The sequence below is a fragment of the Boleophthalmus pectinirostris genome, unplaced genomic scaffold (assembly GCF_026225935.1).
Source record: "Boleophthalmus pectinirostris isolate CB_2022bp ecotype Guang Dong unplaced genomic scaffold, ASM2622593v1 HiC_scaffold_9, whole genome shotgun sequence".
NCBI classification, from domain to species: domain Eukaryota; kingdom Metazoa; phylum Chordata; class Actinopteri; order Gobiiformes; family Gobiidae; genus Boleophthalmus; species Boleophthalmus pectinirostris.
In genome coordinates, this window is record NW_026571541.1 from 25,873,029 (window position 1) to 25,891,671 (window position 18,643).

General features: G+C 38.6%; 1 protein-coding gene across 1 annotated transcript in view; it reads left to right on the plus strand.

Annotated features, from left to right (window-relative positions):
* The window catches only part of si (sucrase-isomaltase (alpha-glucosidase)), a 134,222-nt gene that overhangs the window by 93,880 nt on the left and 21,699 nt on the right, over positions 1-18,643 (plus strand). Inside the window, exons 27-38 of the mRNA XM_020940582.2 lie at positions 2,552-2,648; positions 5,327-5,439; positions 5,720-5,845; positions 7,345-7,476; positions 8,416-8,532; positions 8,608-8,670; positions 8,744-8,860; positions 8,940-9,030; positions 9,228-9,366; positions 9,994-10,127; positions 10,288-10,322; positions 10,576-10,692. Coding sequence (XP_020796241.2) covers positions 2,552-2,648; positions 5,327-5,439; positions 5,720-5,845; positions 7,345-7,476; positions 8,416-8,532; positions 8,608-8,670; positions 8,744-8,860; positions 8,940-9,030; positions 9,228-9,366; positions 9,994-10,127; positions 10,288-10,322; positions 10,576-10,692 — 1,281 coding nt within the window. The remainder of the gene's footprint in view (positions 1-2,551; positions 2,649-5,326; positions 5,440-5,719; positions 5,846-7,344; positions 7,477-8,415; positions 8,533-8,607; positions 8,671-8,743; positions 8,861-8,939; positions 9,031-9,227; positions 9,367-9,993; positions 10,128-10,287; positions 10,323-10,575; positions 10,693-18,643) is intronic.

Below are 18,643 nucleotides of genomic sequence, written 5' to 3' on the forward strand. Positions count from 1 at the left end.
TTTCTCTACCTGTTGATCTATATGGAAATGTTGTTGCTTTTCATCAAGTTTTCTATTTTGCATTTATTCAGTTACATGTGTTTTTATTGCTCATGCATTGAAAAATATACATTATTACCGTGAATGAGGTCACCTGTTCAGATCTGCACTGTAACTTAGTAGAGTTTCCAATAACATTATGTAGGACACTTTTAAATACAACTCCAACCCATTTGCTTTGTTGTACCTGAACATTTACATCAGTAACAAGGTTTATTATTAAAATATTGAAGATAATCAAACAAAAATGTAGTTTTGTATGCATATTTCTTAAAATTGCCCCAACTTTATTACATGATATAAATGGGTCAGATTACGGCTGGAGGATCTAACAAAATTTTATTTTTTTTTCTCTAAAATCAGAATTCTCCTCAAAACAAGTGCCTTTACTTACAGTGGACTGACTATAGACCTCCCTGTTAAAAAAAAAGAAAAAAAAGCTGATCAATGACGATTAGAAATGACAGAATCTTGTTACTATAATCAATCACAATTTCCCACCCGCAAATTCTCCACACCCCACCTCCTGGCCTAGATTACACTTACACATATGTCATATTTGCTTATCCCACATGTAACCCTCCTCTCCGGAGACTGGCCCAGGTGACTTGTAAATAACCTGGATGTAAACGCCATGTCCATGTCACTTTGATGCGCCGTTGATATGAACAGCAGTTATTGAGTGTCATCATGTTTTCTGAAATGCGTGTCAAGGCCGCTTTCCTGCTCGCGTCAGCACTATCGGCCCCTAATTGCTGAGCTGTCAGGAGTGCCTCCACAGGGTTCAGACAAATGTTACGGGCCCTAGCCGAGAGCAGTGGGATGAGGGAGGAGAGGAGGAGAGGGAGAAATGCAAAAGGGGTAAAGAAGGATAGATTTGAAAGTCCAGTGGAGTAGAGGGTGGATTGAGAGGAGATAGTGTTTTTGTGGTTTTCTGCAAGGGTGGAAATGTGATCATACAGATAGTTGTTAGTTAATTCCTTTTAGGCATGACACGATGTTGAAATTTGGTGTCACAATTAGGGCTGGGTTTCATTAAGGAGTTGCCGATATGATACATACCTCGATACATAGGCCACGAAACAATACATATCTCGATACCGTGCACTTTGAATTCGATATGATATATTTCAAATCGATTCGATACGGTTCAGTAAAAAATAAAGACAAAATCATGGCTGTGATACTAAAAGTCTTCGTTAAACCACGTCTTGTGCAAAGTGAATATGAAACACGCCCATTTTAATCATTAGAACTGTGAAAAATTTCAAATGTGTTGCATAAACAAGTTTCCTTCCATTAAACAAGCAACAAAACTGTAGCTCTGTAACAAAATAATTCTGTAAAATATACCAAATATATATCGATACAGCAGCCCACGATATTGGTACTGTATCGTCACATTAATACGATACAATATATCAATATTTTGATATTTTTGCACACCCCTAGTCACGATTATCATGGCCAAAATAATTGTGATTAATTCTTAAAGGTGCTGACAATTTTTTAAAAAGTTATGGATATGGATAAATAGATAGATAGATAGATACACTGATACATTAATATTTTAGGTTTCAACAACTGCTATAGAATTTTAAGTGAACAGCAATGATCTAAATGAAAACGTTATGGATTCTGGTGATATAATGGCAATTATCACAATTATACCAAATGTCCCACAAGCGTCATCTCTTTTAACATGACATTATTGTTTGTTGTCCCACCTCTACTTCCTATTAGGGCAGCATAATATATTGCAATCATATAGTAACCGTAAAGATTACAGTTAATTTGGTAAGAGAATGTCCTCTGCGAATAATAAAATTCCCTGTTTTGTTTTGTGTTTTATCTTATTAGAAAATAAATTCCAGTCTTCTCTCAATTGGTAAAGCATAACTGCACTCTGAACAGACGTTTTAAACATACAGTCTATCACAAATCGCAATACTTTCACCAGCTCTTCACATCAATAGCATTTAGGAGTACTGTCATGGGATAGGATGCTATATAAACCTCTTTTAGTCTCTCTCATAGCTAAAATGAATCCAGTTTATTTTATAGCATCCTAAAAAAAATTACTACAGTTGACCAATTTTGTTTCTGATTCAGCAGAACAAATTATAGAAGTAAAATCTTACATTACAAATAAAACACTAATTAGAATGCATAAATAAAAAGTAACATTTTTTTTTTTTTTTTATCTCAAATAATAAGCCTTTTGCGTTGTTCCGAAGTGCTTTGTTCAAACTCAAACCTGAAAAAATGCTATTGTTATATCTGTTTAAACATTGATTTATGATATAGAAGTCTTATATTTCATTTGTTCAACTTTATGAAGTTTTTGTGCTCCTCATATGTACAGTGACAAACTCCCTGCCTGCTCTAAAAACAAAGAAGTGACAAAATGAAGTACAGGCAACATGAGTACAAATCATGAAACGCACTCTACTGTTATATATTAATGTATAGTGCATCCATTGTTCACCTGTGCTCCCTTTGCCCTGTACAGTACAAGATGAATTGCTATGGAGTGCATCCCTTCTATATGGGCCTGGAGAACACAGCTGACGCTCACGGTGTTCTTCTTCTCAACAGTAACGCCATGGGTGAGAAAACACACACATCACATCATCAAATGCATTAATAGCTATAATAAATAATCATAATAATACATTTTATTTATAGAGCGCTTTTCAGGACACTCAGAAATGCTTTACAGAACACATTAATACAGTCAACAAATAATATAAATAATAATAATACAGGAAAGATAAAAACAGTGAATCATGTAGAGAAATTATGCTGTCTTATATTTTATGTCTTTCCCTCACTTATAATGGTTCAAGTTATATAACAAGTTTAAATGATATATCACAAAATGTACACTTTCGTAAATGAAAGTCTTCCACAAAAACCTGTATTGTTGTTTTTCCTAGAGGGGACATGTGTAAAATCGACTGTTATACTTTTAACCATGTTGCAACAATCTTTTCTAATCGTTAGCTCACTCAAACTTATATTTTGATTGATTCATGCATGCTTGAGTACTCTTAGACTTACACTTACACAAGCTTTATTGATCCACAAGGGAAATTACTTGGACACAGTAGGTCACACATGAAATTATAATAACAAAGAGAACAAATACACTGTAAATGGTGGTAATAAATTCTAAATAAGACTGAGACCTCCTGCCGCTCTCTCAGGTGCTCAGGTCAGAATGTCCGGTGTTGTTCTGCTTTGAGGTTTGAGTGCTCTTAAAATTTCATATTTTATCTGCACCCTATCTGTGTTCACAGCCCTGTACTTACTATGCGATTGTTCACATCCGGATCATACATTTTTCAACCTCAAATATTGTTTTCGTTTAATGATAAATATTTTTTTAAATCCATATTATTTCCTATTTAATACAATACAGATAAGAAAAATCCTTTATTTGTCCCACAGTGGGGAAATTACAGTTGCAACGTAGAGTTTAAAGGCAGCAGGAGGATAAAAACATGCACACAAAATCTAAATAAATAACTGTAATGACTTCACAGCTATATAATCAAACCCTGTGCCATCAGTGTAAAGTTATAAGTCTAGGAGGGGCAAAGGGGTTTGTTGTCCAGGGGCCCAGGGTCTTAGTGGTCCACAGTCTGCCTATTGCAGGGGTCTCCGACGTTTTTCCTCCGGGTAGCTACTTGCACCAAACAAAAATGCCAGGGAGCTACTCATTTTAAGGTTCACAAGAAATGTTTAACATTTAAGTCCCATGGCAAGTCTTAGATGCCTATAAACCACAAACCATTATCCACTTATTTATATAGTTAAGCATCAAAATTATACATTTCCAATGGCAATTACCATATTTTCCGGACTATAAGTCACTCTGGAGTATAAGTCGCACCAGCCAAAAAATGTGCAAGGAAGAAGAAAAAACATAAGTCTAACAGGACTATAAGTTGCACTTTTTGGGGAAATGTATTTTATAAATAAGAGACCAGGAACGGACATTTCATCTTGAAAAGCAATTTATTGTAATAACAATAGAACAGAAAACAACAGGCTGAATATGCGTTAATATGTTAACGTAACATATTAAGTTATTCAGATAATTATAGCATAAACAGCATAACATAAGTTTACCAAACTCACGATCTCACTCCACATCACGAAATCCCTTAATTCTTCATCCTCGGTGTCACTTCTGCACGACCTCCGGAGGTAAACCATAGATCCAAGATGTTAACTGAGCGTAGCTTCTTTTTCTGTGTAGCTGTCGTCAGACAAAGCATCAGTTCCAGTTAGAATTATCCCGGCCTTTCTGAATCCCGACAGGATGGTTTTGGTTGTCACTGAAGTCCAGGCTTTGTCGATCCTTTCCATGACTTCAGGAAAGTTGCATGGCGCACTCTCCCGGTTGCCGTGAAGCTGTGTTCTTGATCCCCACTTTCTGGCAGTCCCTCACAAGTTTCTCGCTCACTCCAAACTTTCTTTCTGCTGCTCGATTACTGTTTTCGGCTGCATATTTCACTATTTGAAGCAAGACAGCGGCTTTTTCTACAGGAGGCATGCGCAGTAGAGTGTGAAGTGACAGTGGTACAGGAGTAATAGTAGTAATAGATACTGGCACACAAGCCTAGAGCGCCCTCTCTTAGCTGTCAGACTGAAAATCTTAATATATAAGTCGCACCGGAGTATAAGTCGCAGGACCACCCAAACCTTGAAAAAAAGTGTGCCTTATAGTCCGAAAAAATACTGTAATACAATTTTAGTTATTTACCACAGTACATATAATTCAAAAATCCCTTGGTGAGCTACTTGGAAGGGGCTGGAGAGCTACTGGTAGCTTCCGAGCTTCAGGTTGGAGACTCCTGCCCTATTGATGGATATTAGAGGGGGGCCCGAGTGAGGCTTCTTGCCTTAGGCCCCCAAATTTTTGTTGAAGGCCCTGGCTATGACTGTGGTTATGTACAATGTAGTATATGGACAAGAATAAACAGCAGTTAAAGTAACTACAGTGTTATTTTTTTCATTATTAGATTTGAAAATTTACCCTGAAGTGAAAAACATTAGAAAACTCGATTCTAAATCACAGGGTGGTTGCAGTGTTAAATGTAGCAACAGTAGCGTTTTATACAAAAAGGTGTTTTAGTGTGGAGATAATCTGAATCATATTAGCAATTCCTTGTAAAATGAATGTTATAAAAATGCTCCATTTTCTGTTTAAACCATGACTCACCCCACTTTATATAAATCTGAAATGACTAACGCTAATTTCTTTTTGTGTGTCTAGACGTGACTTTCCAGCCCACTCCTGCTATAACCTACCGAACACTGGGAGGCATCCTGGACTTCTTCATGGTTATGGGCCCCACTCCGGAGATGGTGGTGCAGGAGTATACTGCGGTAAGTTCTCTCAGCCTAGTTTTATACCACATAGCTCTGTGCGAGTGTGGGTGCAAGCTCTAAAAACGTGTGTGTATTTTGTGTCTGGCCAAGGGCTGCCGTTGATGGACTGCAGCAGCTGGGAGTTCCTTGCTTCATTGCGCGCTCTCATTTAGCCAATCTAAACACACTCGCTGAAAAAAGGGAAAGGGAATCAAACAAACACTTCGTGGAGGCCGGCCCATTTCACCGCCAAAGAACTTTCTGCCCTAACTTCCCTGTTTGCCTTTCCTCTTAACAGCTGATTGGACGGCCCGTGCTGCCCGCCTATTGGTCACTTGGCTTCCAGCTCTGTCGCTATGGTTACGCCAACGACGCAGAGATCAGAGATTTGTACAATGACATGAAAGCGGCTAAGATACCATATGTAAGTACAGAGTTGTTTTGGTATGTATGTAAACCAGAGGTGGGATTTGGACTCAAGTCAGACTTGAGTGACTATTTTAGGACTTGAGACTTGACTTGGACTAAGACTTGGACTAAGACTTGGGAGTCGACTTGGACTTGAAGGTCAGTGACTTGGGACTTGACTCGGACTTGAGCCCTTTGACTTGAGAAGACTTGATGCTTCTGCTAAAACACAATGTTTTTAGAAAATATTTTTCTCTTTACAGTTGATACATGCAGCGTTGAATTTTACAGGAACAAACTGGAACGTGTCCCTCTCACTTCTCTTTTTGTTACTTTGGTTGTAACTGAAGTTCTGTGAGATGGTGTCATCAAATGTACTACAGTAATATAAAGTAATATCCAGTACAATACAGTAAAGCAGAGGGAACTGCATAGAACACGATCCTTCCATCTCAGTGCAGGCTACACGACAAAATAGCTGATATTAAGCAGTTTAAAATCTTAATTATTTCTATTCTGACCATAATGATTCTAAGAGATTACGATCTTGTCAAGAAATGTAAAAAGGAAAAATTTGCATTTCTACAATTCTTATATAAATACCCATATATGAATATACCATGATTTTTAAGTACAATTTAGAGTAAAAATCATTTAAATTGCAAAAATCCTTGGTTTAAAGACTTGAGAAATGACTTGAAGCTCAAAGCAGACGACTTGGACTTGACTTGGAGTTATGGGCCACTGTCTCAAGACTTGACATGGACTTAGCTGTCTTTGACTTGGGACTTGACACGGACTTGAGTTCAAAGACTTGAGACATGCAAAACAACAACTTTGTCCCACCTCTGACATAAAGTAATGGAATCGCACCCACATCAATTTAAAAAAAATTACAGAATGTACAAAGATCTCAGATATAAGATCAGGCCCATGAGAATGAGAACAAGACGAGACATCATGACATAATTTATAATAGATAAATTGTGTGGTTCAGTTTACAATTTTGGCCTCATCATTTTGATTTACTTATTTAGTATTTTGCTGTCATTGTTGTGTCATTTTTGGATCTACAGCTTCTTAAACGTCCTATATTACATAAAACCAACTCCTGTGAGCTTTTTGACATGTTATAATGCTGTAAACTAAAAAAACTAAACCAAATGTAAAAAAAAAAAAAAAAAAAAAGTCTGTGTGTGCACAATCTCAGCATGAGATCTTGTCCCATTTCTATTATTTATAGTAAGCATACATCTAATAGTATGACTACACAACAGACTTTTCCCCTTTGTGAAAATCCATGCGTAGACTCTACCAGTCAGTTTGCAATGGCCTATTTTTTGTGTTTTCAACCTTGTAGTGGCATAGAATTAATCATTTCAACTAACACAAATAAACTAAATTTCTACAAATTACAAACACAAATGAAAGATTATGACACTATAACACTGCACTGTTAGCTTTTGAGTCTACAAATAAACAGCAGTGATGTTTTGCTGTTTCTCTGTATTCTAGGATGTGCAATACGGTGACATTGACTACATGGAACGTCAGATGGACTTCCTCTTAGATGAAGTGAATTTCAAAGGACTCCCAGCACTGGTCGATTCAATGAGAGCAGAGGGAATGCGCTTTATCTTCATTCTGGTGAGAAAAACATGTCACAAATGATTCAATAGTATTTTGATATATTGTATATACAGTATATACACAATGCACACTGGCTGGTAAAAGACACTGTTTTGCCCAACTACACAACAGCAGTATGGAATGGTCTGACCTGGAATCAAACCACCAACCTCCCAGTTATTATATGACCACTCTACCGCTCTAGGGATGGGTCGATATGGATTTTTTGATTCAATACCTGATATTTGGCCTGCTGCTGTGGGCACTAACCAGTATTACCTGTACTGATATTTAGCTTTTACAATCCATTTCTATATTTGGATGAATGTATAACTATTTCTTAGATCTTTGTGTAAAGATAAAGCCTTATAATGCTTTCCTGTTTGTATATTTACTCATTAGTCTGTTCAAAAAGACAAATCTGATGCACTGAGGACAAATTGATAATGACACACATATATTGGTATTGAATATCTATATCAGCCAGCGCGATACTCATTCAATACAATTTCTCAGTATCTACCGATATGGATAATAGAACCATAATATCACTCATCTGTATCCCAACTAAACAAAAAAAAGTAGACAAAATTAATAAAGTTTAGAGAGTGGGCATTACTTTTTTTTGTTTTGTTTTATTCCAAATAATTGATTTTTAACCACTGTAGTGGGAAACTCTTGTGTGCCCTGAGGTATTGTCGGGTGCACCTTGGAAAGAAAGCTAAATTCAGCTATGTTAATTGCATGCATTTAACTGAATAATTTACAGTTTCTGGAGTGTCTGATCCACATCTGAATGTGAATGCCAAATAAAAAGAATGGAAAAAGATTAGCAATTTTTTTGTGCTTTAGTGATGTTTTAGTGGGTGATGTGCCGGGGAATTTTCTTTAACCAGTGCCACAAGACATAATTGTTAAAAAAAAAATCACTGTTTTAAATTGTTCATCCAATTCCAGGATCCAGCCATTGCGGGCAATGAAACTCAGCCTTATCCTGCTTTTACCAATGGTCTTGCTCAAGATGTTTTTATCAAGTGGCCAAAAGAACTCAGTAATGACATTGTATGGGGAAAGGTAAGACAAAAGAAAGTAGTATATGCTTGTATACTAAAGCAATTGTGATAATGCATTGTTATTTTTCCACAATAGGTATGGCCAGACTTACCAAATGTCACTGTAGATAACTCCTTGGACTGGGACACTCAAGTTAGGGTAAAGTCAATTTTAATTATCCTATTATTAAGAAATCCCCTTACATCATTTTTAATGCAAACTTCATATTCAGTTATTCAGAGCCTATACAGCATTCCCCGACTTCTTCCGCACTTCAACCGCCCAGTGGTGGCAAAAAGAAATTAAAGATTTTTACAATAATGTCATGAAGTTTGATGGACTCTGGATTGTGAGTAAATTATACTAAATTATGATACAACAAACTACTTTTCCTACTGTATTTAACTGTTACACTTTGCCATACACAGGACATGAATGAGCCTGCCAGTTTTGTCCATGGCACAGTTGATGGAAATTGTCTTGGTGATCCTCTCCTGGAGAATCCGCCATATATGCCACGTAAGACAATGGGGTTTTGTCTTGTTTATGTCACCTGCATGACTCCATGGAAATGCTTTTTTAGCCAAATTTAGTATTTTGGCTTAAAGATTATAAACTGAGTCTTTAACTTTCCGTTTTCATGACGTCTGCAGGTGGGGACCCGCTACCAGAAATCTTGTACTTATGTTGTGCCACACTTTTTTCCCTTTGACCAGCTCTGGAGTCCAAACATATGGGCTTGAACCACAAGACCCTGTGCATGAACAGTGAGCAGATCCTCCCCGACGGGACACACGTCAGGCACTACGACGTGCACAACCTTTATGGCTGGTCCCACGCCAAACCCTCCTATGAGTAGGTTTTGAACTGCATATCCATTCACTGTTAAAGTAAATACAGATGAATAGTAATAGATATATTTGAAATGCTCTGTCCTCTCGACACCTGTGAATCTTCTGAGATTGACACAGACACTATATTTACAATGTAATCTGATGTAAAGTTGAAGGATAGGTCTGATATAGTAGAGACACTTTGAAATATTCCAGTAAGTGTCTGAGTAGTGATAGTTCCCATGTTACTGCTTTCATTTGCACCTCCTGGCTGCCAGACTGGTGTGTGAGCATTCCTATTCACAGAATGACCTGCACCAGTCTTTAGATTTAGGAGCACTTTTCCGGCCTGTGATCATTCCTCCCATATGTCCAACATAGCACAGTGCAGAAAATCACCTTCATCCACATCAAAACAGTCTGTGCTCATAATCACCACTGCACTTGTATTGGTCCGAGTGGTCAGATTGTCCCCTTATCACTGCCAGATTGCAGAATTAGCCACAGAAGGGCCAGGAGACACTGGGCTCAGAGCCCAGACTTGAAGCAACAGTTTCATTGAGAAAATGTACAGTCCTTTAGTTTTGCTGAAATAGAGCTATCTGTGTGATGGATAAGACAAATGAGTGCATGTGCTTTGTTTATACAGCGCCCTGCTGGCCACCACAGGTAAAAGAGGCATCGTGGTGACCCGCTCCACCTACCCCTCCAGCGGGCAGTGGGCTGGACACTGGCTGGGAGACAACTTCGCCAGCTGGGACCAACTCTATAAATCCATCATAGGTACGTGTCATGCTGTGTGCTCCTTAGGAACAGATGAGTGAATGATGTGGCTGTATACAGCACTTCACACCTGAGCATGTGTGATAATAGCATGGGTCACACATGTACACCTACAGTCTGTGACAAAGCCTTTCTCATGTCTGCTGCGCTCTTTCTTTAGGCATGATGGAGTTCAGTCTGTTTGGAATCCCTTATGTAAGTATCATCTTCTGATCTTGAGTTTGACAAGCCATAATCTTATTGACGTGACCTTGTCCTTTGTAAGCAGATTACAGCAGCCTGTGTGATGTTATTTTGTTTGCTAGCCCCGTTGATCAAAGGACAGCTTGTGATACAGTCATTCAGAATATTATTATAAGCCCTTCCATGCTATGAGCCTGTGTCTGCCTCTCACTTGTGCTGCTGTTTGTAAATCTTCTCTTCACACACACATGGCCCTGTGTTTCAGACTGGAGCAGACATCTGTGGATTCTTCAACCCCTCAGAGTATGAACTGTGCTTGCGCTGGATGCAGCTCGGTGCCTTCTATCCATACTCACGCAACCACAACGGCTTGGGCAACCCGGTGAGTGACACGGAATAAGGGGACATAGAGAATCCTATACCAGTATAGTTTTTGTCTTCATGCACTTGGGTAAATTTATTGTCAGACAGTTGTAATTGATATTTTAAATTTATGAATCGGGCTGGTCGAGTACAGTACAGTATGCAACAGTACACCATATTTAGCCTTAATTAAACATGCATATATATTACTTAATTAAAGAACACATATTATGCATTCTTGCGGCTTAATTCCATTTTTAAACATGCTTTTGGTCACCTTGAGAATAGTATTTTCACATTTTCAAAATCTTAAAATTCATGTCCATTTCCTGTGAGGAATTTATGCGTTGGATCTCCCTCTGCTGTCAGCAAAGGGAACGAAAAATGGGAAATTAAACAAATCCCAGTGGATGCTATGCCAATAAAGCCTAACTTAATTTGACCACAGCTCGAGTTTGTTGAGTGTTTATGGTCCTAAAAACTGCAACAGTCTGGAATATCTGTGACAGGCAAAATGTGAATTGAACATTTTTAAGTGCTCAGAGAAGAATGAACGGGTGGAAAAATACAACTCCAGGTATGTTTTGATGAGGTTACATGAATATTACATGGTTAAAAGCGAAAAAAAATCAAGTTAATGTTGCATAATATGTGTTCTTTGTAAACGTCTAACCTTAACCCCTTACTAAACCTGATTCATTCTTAGTAAACTGTTTGTTCATTATGGATTAAGTCTTTCTTTTTACTTTATTAAGGCAATAAGTAGTGTTTTTTTCTTATACCATTATACCTTTAGGGTTGGATATCTGTTGACCCTAATCTGTTCACACATTCGGACACACACATACACACACACACATTGCAATAGACCTGTTTGGCGGTGTAGTGTCGCTGGCATTCATTGGAGCAGTGACCTTTAAGAGCGTTAGAACACATCTGAGAAATCCAATAACGCCCGTCCGGAGATCGATCCCAGCGGGTGAAATTTCTCTGCTCCCCGACTCTGCAATACGAGACAGGACAGGATGGTGCGCGTGTGTAAGCGTGTGTAAATGTGTGTGCGCGCGCTCTTTTTAACAGCGTGGAGCCCGGTATAATTGAATTCTCAAGGTGATCTGGGCACCACGGCACACCTCTCACCTCTCCTCCATGCACACATACGCCCCGTGATTCCAATCATTTAATAATGGCTTGCAAATGGGTGTTTAAACATGGGGAAAATTGAGCAAAAAAGGCACACGCGGAGAGGTACAGTGGCTTAAGGCTCAGAAGATAAAGCTGAAAAAAGGGAGAGATATTGGAGGGAGATATCCAGAGATTGTCATTTCAATGTTAGATTTTAACTCAAGGCTAAGAAATTGCTTCCCTGGGTGGCCTATCACGAGCGTGGTGTACTGTATTGACTAAAGGGGTAGTTGTACTGAGGCTGTGGTTCTGCTAATGGAATGTTGTGAAATTGCTTGGTTTAGTTTGTTCACAACATGGCATCATATAGTTAGAAATAATTTTTATTGAATGTCAAAAGTATGGAAATCAGATACTACTCGAAACTATCAGAAATGATCAAAACTATATGCTCATTTGAATAAATAAGAAAACTAAAAGTGTAACATAATCAGTACAGAAATGAGCCTTTCTTGAGTTGCTTTAGAGTGATCTTGAGCTGTAACAGAACAAGTAAAACCTCACTAGTGTACGCCCAAGGACATGGAACATGGAACCTACCACAACGACTGAGGGATTACACAGATATAAGACAGCATGGTAGTGTAAAAGAAAGTACTAAGATTTAGGCTGAATCCCATTACACCCCTTTGGCCATACCACTTTTCCCCTACCCCTTCATGTGTAGGAGTACGGGTGTCCCAGTGACCGTTATAGCAGAGGGGTAGGGGAAAGTGGTAGGGCTATATACCCCTCCAAACGAAGATTTTTCAGAGACACACTCCAAACGGAGGGGTATGACCAATTTCCCAGAATGCCTTGCAAATCACCGGCAAGATGGCTGCTACCATGACCACAGAGGTCAAAGAAGTTCACAAATTGTAGACGGCATGTTGGATTTCTGGCAAAAGCTCATCCCATCTGCTTACATAAAAGCTGGCAGAGACGTATGTGATTGTTGAAGGGGTGTCCCAGTTCATAGGGGTTTAATTTCAATAGGGGAAGGGGTAGGGGTAGAAATTAGAAATGGGATTGGCCCTTAATGTCGAAAGTGTCTGAGTGTTTTTTTTTAATTATCCTTGCATTACTGAACAGTCTATTCCTTTGTATTGAAATTGAGTTTGGAATTTTAATATTGTGACAAAAGCAGAATGAAGTTTATGTTGGTTTTTCATATTATATTGCAAAAAAACAAACAAACATATATATCTATATTTATTTACATGCTTTACATCCAGGACTTTGTATTATTTTATAAAACTAATTAAACTAACTAAAGAGTTTGTTTTATTTATTCATTTTTATTTTGAGGTAATACTGATTAGAAAAGAGACCGAAGTCAAGGTAGTGTATCAGCGGTATTGTAAAGAAACTGCCTTGTCCACATGTAGCACCCTATGTTATGAGACAGTTAGCACCCTATGTCCTGCTCAACAAGGCATTTGACACCTCGGCATTAGCAGTACATATTGGACCAGAGGGTACACAAGGGCACAGACAGTAGAGAGAGAGCGAGAGCGAGGAGGGAGAAGAGAGTTTGTGCACAGTCATTCTCCATGCCCTGTCACGCCCACTGTCTCTTGCCCTCGTCCAGTCATGACCTCCGGATAATTTCACCACACCAGCATTGTACTCTACTGTTCACAGTCAAACGACAAAGTGGAAATTTATTCTGGCAATTTGAGCAGAGGACACAGTCTACCAGAGCACTTGTGCAGAATGACTGTCTGTGCACTTGTGGTATCTTACTATGAAGATAACAGAGCCAAATTATTCTTACTAATTACTGTAACAGATGAGATGATTCAAGGTATTGCAGGCCATTTGCTGGATTGTCTTCATGCAGATCCCAAGGCCAGACATTTGGGGTGATGATGAGAGTTAGAAATGCTGAGGAGTTTGTTGAGCAGGCTGACAACAACTAGCAGGTAATAAAGTAAGATAGATAAATACTTTATTTATCCTGAAGGAAATTCAATAAAATTGTAAATAAAAACAAATAAATAAGGTAAAACTATACAATAATAATAATAATATGGCATTGGCTTTATATACCACCTTTCAAGATGCTTTAAGTACATTACAGTGCTTTATTTATTCTCTCCACACTCAGTTGTAGTAAGTTACTACTGTAGCCACTAGGGATGTAACAATAACCGAAATATCACGATATCGTATCGACAAAGTTCTCACAATAATATTGTGGACCGTCACAATATACCGAATTACAAGTCTCTTTGCTTAGAGTTATGGTACAGCACTAGCCAAAAAAAGACAGTGGGAACTACATAGTCCATGATCCTTTGCTCCATTTCAGTGTAGACTACAAGAAGAAATAACAGTTCTAAGCACTTTTAAGTCTTGTCAAGGCAAGACAGTTTTGTTACCCTCCACAAAATATCACAATAAATATTGTACTGTGTGATGTATATAGATAAAATGTTATACCAAGAGATTTGGATATTGTTACATCCCTAATCATGAGCCTCCCCACCATATCATGAGCTTTCCCATGATATCCCAATAAATATCGTACCTGAGGTTCATAAAGTTACGATATCATATCGTGAGACTTGGATATCGTTACATCCCTAATAGCTGCAGTTGCCCTGGGGTAGATTGACAGAAGCACACATACACCACATTCATACTAGTCATGGTGGGTGAAGTGTCTTGCCTTAGGCCACAAGGGCCGAAATTGGTCCATGTGGGAATTGATCCTCTGGTCTTCGGGTTGGGGGAACAGAGCTTACGTTCTAGAATCTGAAAATCAATACTTTAATTTAAGCATATGCCTTCATGTCCGAGTAGAAGTTCCCAAGTTCCACTGTCCATTATCACAGCATTAAGTTATTTGACATTGGCATTCACCAGTTACATTTTCAAATAAATCTACTCAATGCAATCCAAAACGTTATATCAGATGTAGCGAGGGAGTGGATTAGAGGCAGACAGATGAAGAGAAAGTGAAACCCAAGTGGCCGGGACTGATGAGGTAGGCTGACTCTGCACGATTAACACATTTTTCTTCACTTATGCACACCCGCATCTGTCCAAAAATCAGCGCGTGTCACATGGCCTTTTGCCCTTATAAATGCGCACATAAATTCCTACAATCCATGAGATAGATTCTGTGTCTACACCTCTCACCGCTCCTGTTTTCCTCTCCTCCCTTTTTCCCACAAAACTGCCTGCGCTGTCGGGAGTGCATTGACTGCCTGTTGACAAATAGAGCAAGGTTGGGCATGCTCAGCTGTCAATGACTCATTTAGAACAACAGCATAATTATTAAGTCAATTCTGTCAGCTATTAAAGGCATTAGGCAGATTTACATGCTAATTAGGCTATGCATGTATATCACTGTAATGCTATTTAAAGAGGGGAGCTTGTATCTACATCTTTTCCAATTGCCGAAGATGTCAGTGTATGTTAAAGTGATGAATCAGCAGTGAACAGAACTACAAGTAGACCCTCACCAAAGCAATGGCCCTCTGTGGACTGGAGTGCTTTCTTCAAACAGTTTCAACACTTGATAATTGATTTCTTGGTTAAAGAGGCAGTGCCCGTTATTTTATGTTGTTTTTTTTTGTTTTGTTTTTTTTCCCAACTGTAGATGGCAGATGTGAAATCTGTTCTCCCCTCACATGGCCTTTGTTTATTCTCACCTGTGCTCTCTGATCTTCTTCTGTCAGATCAAAGCTGGCACGCTGTCAGACAACTGTAATGTAGATAGCATCTAGTGGTGTAATGTGAGAATACAACAGGGACTCATGGGCCAGTCTAATTTCAGATCATAGCTTTGAAGCCAAATAAGACCACTGCGTGCTGTCTGCAACTAATTGTGAAGTGTTTTTTGACCATGAAAGAGGGAATGTGCTGCTTGGATGCTACTTGTTACTATTACTGTGACAGAAAAACTTTAGGCTTTGAAGGTTAAAGCGCTTATCAAGTTTTAAGACTGCAAAAATCAAGGATAGGTACTTTTAAGAACTTGGTTTAGAAAGGATGGGTTGTTGTGACTGATTTGAATAGCATTCCTGGTCGCACTACTCTATCTCAATGTCTAAAAAAAGCTTAAAACCACCTACCATCTTTGGATAAGTAATCATCACAATATTCAAAGGAAAACCTGTACCTGTCAATAACTAAAATAGCTTATATCATTTTCTGTTAACTGTTAATAGAGTTAACACGCTTCTCCACCTGCTAATGAAAAACAACAGTACCTGCTCCCACCATCTGTGTTCTAATACCGAGTTAACACAGATTTCACTGATTTGCCCTATGAACGCGCACACATGCTAACAACACACTGACATGTTTCAAGGTGCTAAGGTGAAAATGAAAGCTTACTGCACACGAAGATTGCAACATGCCAAATGTTGAACGTTAAATCATCTTGTGGATAATTTACACCTGGGAATAATATACCTGAGAATAACAGAATTTGTCCTGTATGCCAGATGCCCAAATATCAGATCGGGAGTTGATGTCCAGAATTCCAACCAGGGACCATCTTGTTGTGAGGCAGTAGTTTTAATTTGACAAGGACTCTAACCATATATTTTCATTTATTTGTCAGAGAAAACAGTTCAATAAGCTCAGTATGGTTAAGAAATTATACATTCCCCATTTTGTTGTACTGGATTTATTAGATTTTAAAATAGTTATATTTTATGTTTTTGCCTTTGCCTTTTTTGTAATGTGAGAAATTAAAAAGTAAAAAGTGGATAAAGACCTGAGTAACATCTTTATTTTATTGAAAAAAACAGCATTTTAACATAGCCACTTAAGCAATTACTGCATGTTTTCTTACTTTCCTTTTAGCATTTACCTACTGAACTATTCAAAGTTTCTTTAACTCTGTGACTCAGACACAGAGTTGGGAAGAGTAACCAAAAATTGTAAATATTATTGTAAATAATATTACGCAAGTATGCGTACAAAGTAGTGGCCCAAGAAACTGCTCAAATAAGAGTAACTTAGAGTAATTTAAAGTTAATATAATCAAAAATAATCCACTATTTTCAAAGGATAAACCACAAAAATGCAAGAAGAATCATTTAATATTGTCAACATATTGTCACTTGTAGACTTACTCACAGTGAGAATAGTCACCCATTTTTTGCCAAAGAGTACAGTAGGAGTAAAAGTATGCTGCTAGAAAAATACTTAGTTCTTAAATGTAACCTCAGCACTTCCCCACCTCTGACAGTTAACCTTTCAGTGTTTTCTTTGCATGATGTCAGTGGCACTATCTTGGTTAAATATATAGATAAATAATAAGCAAACTACCTCATTACCATCAAAAGACAGGATCCGTGCCAAAGAGTAGTACGTTGGCCTTGACCTATTCACATTCCATTATCCATTTATTTTGTAAACACAGACCCCTGGCTTGTCAGACTGCCCCATCCTGCATCATGACAAGAAGCTTACACCAATGACGCGCTGGAGCTAAGTGTCTACTACGCCTTGCACTTAGCCGGCCTTAACATTACCCACGCGCAGCTCCGGATAAATGGGCTAATGCATTTATATTGGCCTACATCTCCTAAATGACAGTACACCATGTCCTCTTTCCGCTGGTCCTCGTCCCTTAAGGAGACGTCGTACTTGTTGATGATTAAAATAAGGTAAATGTCAGCGCACTACATTTGGCGGAGAAGTGGCTTGTGGGTAATTTATCAGAGGCGACACTCGTGGGCCATTTGTCGTGGCCCTTCCAGCCTACTAACTAGCTACGGTGTTCCTGTCAGGCGTCCTTCATGCTTCACAGCACTTTGCAAGTCCTTCCTGGCAAGTTGCGAAATCCAAATAAACAGAAAACATAATGTCAAGACAGCGGAGACTACAGCGCAGTGTAAATAGCATCGGCGCATATAAAAAGGAGCGGTATAATAAATCCACACTCGGCTGGATCCTGCATGTACTTGTGAGTGAGGGAAATGAACCATGCACGAGGCGTTTGCAAAGTATATCTTGTTACAGTGAATCTGCTTACTCAAACATGCCACTCGAAGGCAGCTGACGTGGTGCGATGTTTGAAGAGTTTTCTTTGAGTGTGAAATATTCAAAATGGAGGCTAAACAATTCTGTTGGAGCTACTGTTTGAATGTGTAGTAGTGGTGTAGGAAAAGTAAGTATGAGAAAAATGTTTTTGTTCAGAGTCAGTGATGGCAAAGACACGTGGATAAAAGTGTCATGCTATAAAAAGTTCTTTCTTTGGAGTCTCTTTATGAGGAGAAGTGGTTATTGACCTTGGTCTTGACAAAAATACTGGACACACTGCAGTCAGGTGCTTAGACCCTGGCATGCTGACAGTAGTAGTAGTAGTAGTAACAATTTGTCAGATTTGCACAGTGGCTGACTGGCCAGCATTCTCGCCTCACGGCAACAAAGTTCCTGGCCTTTCTGTGAGAAGATTGCATGTTTCTCCTTGTGTTTGGGTGGGTTTCTTCTGAATACACCAGTTTATAGCCTATTCATCAGCCAGTTTCACTTTATGAAATCTGTCTGACCTTGCAGCATTAGGATTCTTTCGCTCGACAGAAGGCAGGTACTTTTTTTTTTATTTAATCAATCGCTGTCATTTGGTCGTGAGGTATGTAATGCACCAAATCCCGTAGGAAGAAGGGCAATAATGTCTTTCCCCTTGATAAAATTCACCAAACATTCTCTTTGTTCCAGCTTTAAATCCTCAATCTTGTGAATCGTTGCCAACACAGAATGTATGTCTTCGTCTACATCCATCTCGACCGCTTTGTTTACTGTTAGTTAGTCTTGACCAAGCCTAACTCAAGATC